The sequence below is a fragment of the Lactuca sativa genome, chromosome 8, assembly GCF_002870075.4.
Source record: "Lactuca sativa cultivar Salinas chromosome 8, Lsat_Salinas_v11, whole genome shotgun sequence".
NCBI lineage: Eukaryota > Viridiplantae > Streptophyta > Magnoliopsida > Asterales > Asteraceae > Lactuca > Lactuca sativa.
Genome location: NC_056630.2, coordinates 317,006,030 through 317,017,397, shown reverse-complemented (window position 1 = coordinate 317,017,397; position 11,368 = coordinate 317,006,030). Strand labels below are relative to the sequence as shown.

At 33.7% G+C, this 11,368-nt stretch overlaps 1 protein-coding gene across 1 annotated transcript; it reads right to left on the bottom strand.

The window, feature by feature from the left end:
• Positions 1–2,604: 2,604 nt before the first annotated feature.
• LOC111912400 (germin-like protein subfamily 1 member 1) lies at positions 2,605–3,494 on the bottom strand. The gene has a single exon (XM_023908139.3). The coding sequence runs from the start codon at positions 3,383–3,385 to the stop codon at positions 2,729–2,731; it is 657 nt and encodes a 218-aa protein (XP_023763907.1). The 5' UTR covers positions 3,386–3,494; the 3' UTR covers positions 2,605–2,728.
• Positions 3,495–11,368: the final 7,874 nt, after the last annotated feature.

Here is an 11,368-nt window from a genome sequence, read left to right as displayed (position 1 = left end):
TTGGTGTTTTGGAAAAACTAGTCAAAACACATAAATGAATGGATAAAAGGATGTAAAATCACTAGATTAAGTGATATACTAACTTGAAAGGCTAGAAACACTTACTAGATTGAAGATTTTGAATAAAAACTTGGATGATACTTGAGAGGATATTTTGGAGTTTACTCTTTTGGTGTTTGGGGAGTAAAATCAATAATGACTAGTCTTGGGGAGTAAACTCATACATAGGTATGAGTTCACGGTTTTTGGGTGATTTTTCAACCCAAACCTAAAAGTTTGGTCGGGAATTTCTAATACGTGAGGTGTTTGCGGTTTTTAAAATTCAAAACCCGAGACGGCACTTTCTTTCACCCGTTCGTTTAAAAATAATATTAAAATAATCAAACGAACTTTATATTTCTTAAAAATAAGAAATAATGACATTGACTTATGATACGAAGTGGTTGACTTTTAGGGTTTGACCGAATGGAAATTTCGGGTTGTCACAGTTACCATGCCAACTGCTCAGACATCAAGGGTTGTTAATCGCGTTGAGGAGGAGCCTTCCCAAGCTCCTCATGTTTCAGCAATAATACGTGATGCGTAGGAAGAAGCTGCTAAGAGGGGACATCTGTTGTTTAAAAGAAACCCTAACCAGAATGCTTCTTGGGATGAACCAACAATTACTGTTACTGATCTTGAGGTTGTTCGGTTTAGAGATACATTCAGTGATAGATCATGAATTGTTTCCTGGGGATTTCATGATCCTCTTAAGATGTGGATTGTGCTAAGAAAGAGTGGCAATTCTGAGCTTTACAAAGATAGTCATGATTTCAACTCATGGACTAGGATAGATTTGACAGAATTGTCACGAGCTCCTTTTTCGAATCTCATAGATAATCCACAGGCGACCCAGTTCAAGCACTTCCTTGAGGATCAGGTTAAAAAGGGATTTCCTGCCATGAAAACTGCTGAGTCCGTTATGTTGGAGCATCCTGATATTATTGATCCTAAGACTGACAAACCTCTGCAAGTTGTGATGTGGCCTGCAACTAAACAGGTTAAACAGTTCCTTGTGCTTCAGAACTATCAAGATGGATCTCTAGGCTCAATGGAGTGTTGGGTTTTCGATGAGATTACATTAGCTGCTGTAATCAAGCTCAAGAATGGATGCATCTGTCTCTATGACCGAAGATATTTGTTACAATTCCAAAAGTGGGACATTCATCACCTGAGCAATTTTTAGATATTGGTTGCGGAGGATATTTTTGAGGATGCTGCGAAAGTTTATACGGCCATGGTTGCTGAGATTCTTAATAAGCCTATGTGGAATGGGGCGATGGGGCAAGCAGATGTTATGGTAGTCAATAAAGGTTAACTTCAAGCTAGCACCAAACCAAGGGGGAGATTGAAGGGCCCAATTAGTGGTTTGGTCTAGGCTTTGCATTGTAATAGTGGTTGTGTATTGATAGAGTATTTTGGAAGCTTTACTGTTCGTTTACGTGTCTGTAATGAGTTTACAGCCGTAAACACCTTACGGCAGTAAACTGTTTCCGGTCGCGGTTCCCTATATATTGAGGGTTAGTCAGTCGTGTTTTGGTTGTTGATGCCTTATAGTTCGTGGTCATATATCGAGTTGTACCAGACGTTTTCAGTAATAGAACGTATGCAAGCTTGATCTCTTTTGTTTTCTACTCTTATTCTCGTTTCTGTGATTGTGTTTGTTGCTGTTCACTGGTAAGATCCATTCCCAGGACCTTACAGAAAGTTTATCAGGAAATAGTAACCGGCGAATTTATAAAGTTTATTTTACGATACTGAGTAGTCGTTCTCTTTTAGAAAGTTAAAAAAACCGGAACTTCGAAATATGACCGTTTTAATTTTTAATAAATAGCTATAAAGGGAATCATAGTTTGACTGGTATATGCTTCCCATCCCTCAAGCGTAGAAACTCACTTTGTCGAGACACATTTACTATTATTTTATGTCTTAAGAGGTTGGATACTCATATTTATTTTGAATATTTAATAATAACAATAGTAATAAATATAGTTATGGTAGACAATAATACCCTTATTTTATATAGGATAGATGCATGTTTGATGACAATTTTATTTCCATGTGTACCCGTGTAAACAAGACACCTAAACTTGCATTCAAATGTAATTTATTTATCAAAATGTGTCATATAGTTCAAGATTCAAAAAATATTTATAAGTCGCGTGGTCATAAAATATAGAGATTTTTTTTTTTTTTTTTTTTTTTTTTTTTTTTTTTTTTTCGAGTCTGCGTGTTATGGCATCAATGGTGAAATCTCAGACGATGTTAACCGCTCCTGTCACTTTCTTTTACTCATTCAAAAAAGGAACATGTAAAATGATAGAACATTCTTATTTTTTTTGTATTGTCTTGTCAATACTAATGAAAGAAAATTAAATCGAACAACTAATACGTTAATGACATAATAAAACAAAGTTTATGCATTAATCTCGATGTAGTCAACAATTTACAAAAGATGTTGCAAAAACAAAATATTTAAAGAGAAAGTTGCAATATAAAACATACACAAATCAAACATTTTCGGTAAAATAGCCAAAAAAAAAAAAAAGTAGACATAGATAAACATGAACAATTAACATATTTGTATTTTTATTATTAATAGCGATTACTATTTTTCCTTGCTTTCTATGAGATGTAAATATATTTCTTTCAAACACAAATATAAACGGTGAAATGTTTAAGAATTACATTAACCACCTAAATTTTTACGTATCCTGGACACATCTTGGCCATTAATCTGAAACGCCTTCTTCAAAATGTCATCAGGGATGCTCGGTTTCGTTGTAAATGTAGCAGACGATGCAAGTTGTGCACCGGGGTTTTGGCTACTAAGTCCTGATATGGTTAACGCTGAAGCTTTTGAATCAAGGTTATACAAGAAATGTATTAAACCTTTTGGAAAAACAAACGAATCACCCTCACGTAACTGTTGTGTAAAAAGACGATTTGTGGTGTCAACAAATCCCACTAGAAGCGAGCCCTTAATAAGAATAGTTACTTCGGAAGCACGTGGATGTGTGTGAGGTGGAACAAGCCCATTTCCAGCTATATCAACTCGAGCCATTGTTAACCCAAGAGTGTTCATTCCAGGAAGATTTCGAATATTTGTTAGAGTGACATTAAACCCTAAAGGATTTGCTGCAGTGTTACCAGGTTTGGATAACGCAGAAGTTGTGAAATGAGAAGGTGCAGCGTTAATAGGGTTTATGCATGGAGCCCCGTTGAGAAAAACAGTTTGTGGATTTCGTGTTTCAGCTATGCAATAGTCTTGAAGTGGATCAGGGTCGGATTTGACCCGAACCACGAAAATAAGAAAGAAGTATAGCAACAAAGGACATGTTCTCATGATGGTGGGATTTTAGTGAAGTATTAGATATTGAGATTTACTTCGTTCGTTAGGGTTTTGAAGGGAATATATATCTAAACTTGGAAGTGGGGATTGAGTAACTTGGGAGCATTAAATAAGGAAAAATGTAAGGCAAGTTAAAGAAGATTTGATTTGAATTGTTGACCTTAAATTTAGTGGCAAAATATTGCGAGAGCCATATAATCAATTAATCATGTTGTAAAATGATTTACCTTTGAAGCCAAACAAGAATCCAATGGTGTTTATGTAGGCCCATATGATACCTTATTGGTTCATATATTAACATGGGTCTTCCATACAAGTCCTAGCCCACTTGCATTTTGTGGCCATATAATTAGGTTAGGTGACATGTCATTTTATCAATGGAGAAAAAAATCTTATTAAATGAAAAGGACATGAACACTCAAGTTTGGATCATATTCACTGTGAGAAACAAAGGAGAAAAATCTTAGGTTTATAAATAAATAAAAAAAATGTTTTGTAAGAATATTAGAAGACTTGATATCTTGGTATTACGATGCTCGAAAACTATATATGGAGTTGTATTTTTTTCTGATGGAAGAAGTTGTAATCGTTGTGTTTTCAAAATCAGTTGAATTAATCATGGTTATTTACTAGATACGCATACATAGTATTTTAGTCATGTATGAAATCTGATAAAGAACGATTATAATTTGTGAACTTAATAAGAATTTATTTCAGAACTTATCATTGAATGTTTTGGGGTAGGTTTTATGTATCTTGTCGAATTCTTATATGTGAAATTAAACACATTACTGATATTATCAAGTTGAATCAATGATCACGTAATAGTATAAGTATTTCTCAATTTGATGATGAATACCATATGATGATATGAATGATATGATACACAAGTCTAAGCAACCGACATATTATGAGCGAGAGCATAGAGACGTATGGAAAAACAGTCTAACTTCAAACGTGTTTAACTTTAAAACTATAAAGTATTATGAAATACATGAGTCGGCAACAGAAAGAAATCAAAGGGCTACACGTTTTGGTTGACTACCTATTACGCTTTAACCCAATTGTTTAGTCCAAATTCCTTAAATATTTAAGGCCCTAATTGCAATATTCTCAGTCTTTTATATTTATTTGTTAAAAAATTACATGATTATATCTATCAAACGATATTCTAAAACAATATTTATCTATTATTTTTAGTTGTCTTCCAATTTTGAAATGACTATCTACCAAAGATAGAGACATTCTTGCAACTTTTAAACCTTTGAATATCTATATAATTCTCAAACAGCATACGCCTTATTTTTGGGTTACTTTATTATACACGTAGTTAGATAACTAATTTGTTACTAATATAATTCCATTTTTTGTAACTTTATTTTTAACCCGAAAATTTGGTATCTTATTTCATTTTCATTTAACAGCCCAAAATTTTATTAGAAAAACTAGTAACGATCAAAGGAGACCTTTCATCTATGGCTCTTGACTATTTCGGATCACGGACCAATTTTTTTATGTTAGAATTGCCAAGATTGTGGTCCAAGACCTTTTAAATTCAACTCCTCGATGATGTAGCATGGGATTGATCACTTGGTTAGCTCTTCCTGGTGTATTGAAGAAATCGAAAATGATGTAAATGCTTCCATTAGATTTAAAAATAAGCTTAAAAGGCTTAAGCAATCTATTAAGGATTGGTGTGGAGTGGGAAAATGCAAAAAAAAAAAAAAAATTGGCAGAAAAGATAATTTATTAAAGCATATTCAAGGGTTGGATAAGAACATTGATGATGGTGTTGCTTCTGATGTTATATTGCCGGAGAGAAGAAAGGCTAGAGCAGATTTAGGGCATGTTCGGCACCGAGCGTTTTGGAGTATTTGAGAGCTTCTAGCTTCTAGCGTTTGACAAAATGCTCCGTTTAAAACAAAAAGTCTCGTTTGGCATTACAAGCTTTTAGCGTTTAGTTTAATCAAAACGCTACAAATCCAAATGCTGCTTCATGTAGCGTTTAACAAAACGCTACAAGCTATAAGCAACCTATTACAAGCTACCCGCTACTAGCTAGTTTTGCCGAACACGCCCTTATTATTGTTAGAAAAGAAAGATATGTCGGATATCTCTCACAAGGCAAAAATCAAATGCTCCATAAAAGGTGATGAGAATACAAAGTATTATCATGAAGTGTTCAACAAAAAAGACAACTTGCTTTAAAAGGGATTAAAATTGAGGGAGATTGGGTAACTGATGTGCCTAAAGTAAAAAACAAATTTTTTGAACACTTTTCTAGTAAGTTTAAGAGAATTGAAGTTATTCTGATTCTTTGAAGGAACTCTCGGTTTAGAAACACTCGGCCTCTCTAGTTATCGGTCTTGAACTTCCTGTTTCAATTGAAGAAATAAAGTTGGTCGTATGGGAATGTGGGAGTGATAAAGCTCCAAGCCTAGACGACTTTAAATTTGCTTTTGTTAAAAAGTATTGGGAAGTGTTGAAGATCGATGTTTTTTATTTTGTTTCGGAGTTTTTAAGACTATAATCCCTTCAGGCTGTAACTCTTCTTTCATTACGTTGATTCCAAAGGTAATGGGTCTGATGGTAGTTAATGACTTTCGTCATATTAGTTTGATCGGCATACAATATAAAATCCTTGCAAAGATTTTGGTGTTACGATTTGAAAAGGATATTAGTAATCTTGTTAGTGACGAGCAGATGGCTTTCATTAAAAATAGACAAATTCTAGATGGTCCGTTGGTGGTGAATGAAGTTGTTGAGTGGTATAAGAAGAAGAATAGAAAATTGATGCTATTTAAAATTGACTTTTCTAAACCCTATGATTCCATCAGTTGGGAATATTTAGATACGTTAATGAAATTTATGAAGTTTGGAGATAAATGGCGAGCTTAGATACATCCATTTTTAATTTCTGCTAGAGCAGTTGCGCTTCTTAATGGAAATCCTTCAAAGGAATTTCAACTCCAAAGAGGTCTTAGACAAGATGACACTTTTTCCCCGTTCCTTTTCATTTTGGTAATGGAGGATTTTCATGTGGCCATACAACATGTTATTCAAGAGGGTATGTTTAAAGAAGCTTATATTGACGGTCTTCATTCCAATTTGTCACATCCGTTTTATGCAGATGATGTGGTTATCCTTGGAGATTGGAATAAGGCTAACATGGTTAATATGGTTGCAATTCTCCACTGTTTCTATTTAGTCTCTGGTTTGAAGATTAGCTTGGAAAAATCTAAAATTTTTGATATTGTGTTAAGTGGGATAAAGTGGTTGAGTACTCAAAAATTCTCAGATGTAAACTGTAAAAATTACCTTTCACTTACTTGGGTCTTCCAGTCAGTCAAAAAATGAACATGGTGAATGCTTGGAGCCTAATTTGGAAAAAATAATTAAGACGAAGATGTCAGCTTGGAAAGTTTCTACTCTTTCTATTGGAGGAAGGTCAGTTTTAATTAAATCTATATTATATGTTTTGGGAATTTATTACATGTCGATTTTTCTTATGCCGTTTTTATTGCAAAAAGTAGGAATTTTATCGCTCCATTTTTATTTGGGGGGGGGGGGGGGGGGAATGGATTTTAATTTTGATCTCCTTCAAAAATGGAGATGTCGTTTTTTGGCATGTAATGATCTACTATGGGTTAAAGTAGGGGTGAGTAAAAACCGCACCGCAAAAACTGCATAAACCGCAACCGATTAACCGCAACCGTAATAAAAACCGATGGTGAGGTTTTCTGTTTTTCAAAAATCGCAAATTTACGGTGCGGTGCGGTTATTAGTTTTCAAAAACCGCAAAAAACCCGCACCACACCGCATATATTATATACAATTTTTTTAATAAGTAGTAATATATTAAATATTAAATATAAGACAAGTTTTATGGATGAAGGATAAAACTTTAGAAGACAATAGTGTTGGTTTTTTCTTATGTTTAACTTTGGAAAATAGTGAAATTTGACAATTTTAAGATATTTATTGTTAATTACTGGTGATTTAACGTTTTTAAGATATTAGTTGTTTGTAATTTCAGTTAACTATCTTATACCTTATGGTGTTTTATTATTACAAGTACTATGGTTAAACTCTTAAACTGTTTGAACTGTAAAGTACGGTTAAAAACCACACAAAATAACCGTACCAAATTCATGCGGTTAATAACCGAAACACAAAAAAAACAAAACCGCACCACAAAAATAACCGCTTAACCGCACCATAAAAATAACCGTACCAAACAACTGGATTACTTGTTCATTAAATGTGAGGTGGCTGCCAAAACTTAGGATGCAATTTTCAAATGGTTAGACATTCAAATTATCTCCTTTGATTGCATTAATGGTTTATTTGATCTAATTGATGCGATTCGATGAAGAGCTAATAAAAGAAGAGTGATAGATGCAGTGGTTAAGACGTCTCTTTGGTGCTTATGGAGGTTTCGTAGACATACAGTTTTCGAAGGCAGAAAGATGAGAAATGATAGTATTGTTGACTCTATAAGAGAATACTTTTTCTTTGGATTAGTAATAGATACATAAAGTTTACTTTTAATTGTAATTGTTAGATGCAATTCCTTCTTAACAAATTGTAAGGTTTTTCTATATTTTTCTCTAATGTCTTGCTAGAGTTTTAATATATTTGTGGTTGACTGTTTAAAAGAAAAAAAAAACAAATCCGACCAAAAAAATTTTATATTTCATTTTAGAACAACTAGCTAAAAGGAATATGAGCAACAAAATGATTACATCGAAAAATAATCAGTTTGAGATTTGGAAAATGATTTAAAAAGGTAATTAAGTTTTAATTTTGTAGAAAAACATCATTAAAGTACACACTATTCAAAAAATACCAACAAACTTAAAAAACTGAACAAAAAAATATCATCTAACTTCACATTTTGTACTTACCTTACCTTGTGGTAACCGGATATTCCAATTAATGGCTGATTTGGCATTTTACTTGACATGGAGGACATTTTCTACCATATAAATTATAACTCATCATTAAAGAAACAAAGTAAGGCAAGAATCTCCACCTATGTGAATAGCTTCTTCCTTCTTTGTTCGTGACTTCTTCTTCTTCATCTTAATCCATGATCTCTAAGTCAAGCACGAAAATTTCCAAATCAAAGAGCACACTTGAAGATAGGAAGCTTTGTCGGTGTGGGTACATTTCTCAAGCTTGGACGTCCACCACCAAGACTGATTCTAGTAGACAGTTTAGGATTTGTCGTTACTCTATGGTACGTGTATTTGAAAGCATTATCATATCCTTCTCCTAAATAATTTCTTCGTTATCTGATTTTTTTTTAATATGAAGGATCCAAATAAGAAAAGTTTAAGTTCTAAAAATGGGTTGATGAGGACGAACCAACAAATAAGATTAAGATAGATGAAGAAGAACCAGAAGCAAGCTCAACATAACTAAAGACTTAAATTTTGGAAAATGATTTGAATTCGCACAAGAGAGACAAATGACAATTGTATGAGTTTTAGAAAGAAATTTGATCAAATGACAAGGAAATTGGTGATTTAGAAATGTTTTATCTAGATGTTTTTTGTTATGTTTGTGGTGAAAATCATGAAAAGTTAAGTTAATGTTATTTGTATGCTTTTGTAAGGGGCAATGTACTTTGAAAGTAGTATGCTTTTGTAAGGGAATATATATTGTGTTTTATTCTAAATCTTTTTTCCAAAAAATGCTAAAAACAAAAACATAAGCTTTAAAATAGAATAAAGTTAAAACTCTTTTAACCCACCAATAATCATTTTTTAAAGCATGAAAAGATTAACACAACCATAGAAGGAAAAAGAAGCAACAACCTTTGAAGTCTTTGATTCCTATAAGGAGGTTGGAAGTTGATGAAGATTGCAAGAACACAAAAGAGGGTTCCTCTACAAGTATCCACTGACTAAGGATAACCCACTTCAAGATGCTAGTCGTCACTTGTATTAAGTTGTTCTTAAGACAATAAAACTTATACCAAATAATCCTTAAGGAGAATCAATGTATGGACCTTAAAATCAAGCACCAAATTGCAAGAAGAATGAAAGGGAGAGAGAGAGAGAGAGAGAGAGAGAGAGAGAGAGAGTTACAACTCTCAAATTTAACACAACCATAGAAGGAAACAGAACAACATTTTCTTACAACCAACACACTCCTTTTATACATACACTTATTCCCAAAGTCAAGGCAAGCATTAAAGAAAAGTATAGTCTTTATTTGATAAGCATGGAGTGTAAGATGCAACACCACAAGTAATCCCTTTTCTTCCCTTGAAAGTTAAGGCTTTCATGAAGAAAGTCAAGGGTAGGGAGTGTCTTTCACATAATCATGTAACTAGTAGTTATATACTAACTAAATGACTTACTAAAGGGGCCCAAAAAGTTATACATAACATATATATTCATACCATATGATATTTAACTAGTTTTGGTTCTCTTTTGTTATTATTTCTTAGAAACGGTAATTTCCATCTACAGTTGCTAAAAATAACACACCATGCTGGAGGATACATTTGATTATTGGAGTCCCTACCAATACCTGCTAATACCTCACCTCTGAAAATACCCATAAAAAAACATCTGTCAATACAAATAATCCTCCTACACCCTTCAATCCATCCATCCTTGACACCCTCCAGGCAAACAAACATATTTGAAAAGTACACTATAAAATCACACATAATATCCACATCTATTTTGACTGTTGAACCTGAATTAGCCCTCAATAACTCTACACCATAGCTCCTTATCTTTCATAGCATCCCACCAAACTGCCATCAATTTCATCCAGCTTAAACCTTTTGTCATTTCTACATTTCTTGACACTTATATTGAGACCAAAATTGGTCTTCACTACTGCTTTCATTTTACTATAACTAATCTTGAACCTTTCCAATATGTCACTAGTTAACATTTTTCCAATTCACCTATATGTCAAAATTGTCCCCATATTTACTGCTCTACAACAGTTGTTCTTAACAATTACTGACTTGATCTGCAATGAATTTTCTTGGCTCATCCAAGTAGCCCACAATCTAAAAGGGCAATTGGATTTTCCTTCACCCTTACAACACTTGATGAACAATATACTTGCATCATTTTTCTCATACCACGGTTTATAGCCATTAGCAAACGAGCCTTCGGATCGTGAACGAGCTTCGGGCCATGAACGGGCTTCGGACCGTAAACCCTCGGTTTGCGGCCGTGAACTCCTTCCCTATATATAAAAAGTGTTGACTGATTTCTCTTCACTTTTTCCCTTCTGACCATAAACACAAGCCTTCTCTCTCAAGGATCTTCAACCTAAAAAACCTTCCTCTCAAATATCATCCTTTTCCTTAGAATCTTCATAAGATATTGCCAAAGATCCTCAAGTATTCTTCATCCTTCAAGATCCTTAGGCCGTAAACTCAAGAACATTAAGTGTTCTTGGTCGTGAACCCTTGCATCCTCTCCATTTGTCAATAACACTAAGCCGTGAACCCAAGAACATCAAGATCTTTGGGTTGTGAACACTTGCATCTTCATCATTTCACCAAGAACACACACTAGAGTGTGGGCCGTGAAATCCTTCCAGCCTTCCCTTTTTGATTCTAGCACCCTCTTTTGTAAGTTAAGCTTGCAACTCAATCTGTTTCCTTGCTATATTTATGATTATGATCACTAAATGTATACATATTTATGTCTTAATATGCTAAATAGGACTCATTTGTGCTTCGGGACTTCATCCGTAAACTTAGCATCCTATATCGAACATTCATTTGAATCACCCACATAAGGTGAGTTCATACCCCTACAAATTACAATTTTAATGCTTTTTAACGCTTTTAAGTGCTTTTAGGGGGAGAATACAAGCAGAACGCAATATAATTGTGTTAACCACTTACATATGAAAACATCAAACAAAAGCATTTCTTATACTCAAACACTTGTTAAAATCATTTTAAAACTCTTACTAAACTATTCTTAGATT

What these genes read in the sequence shown, in the direction of transcription:
- LOC111912400 (XM_023908139.3), bottom strand. Translation starts at nt 3,385, where the DNA reads ATGAGAACATGTCCTTTGTTGCTATACTTCTTTCTTATTTTCGTGGTT.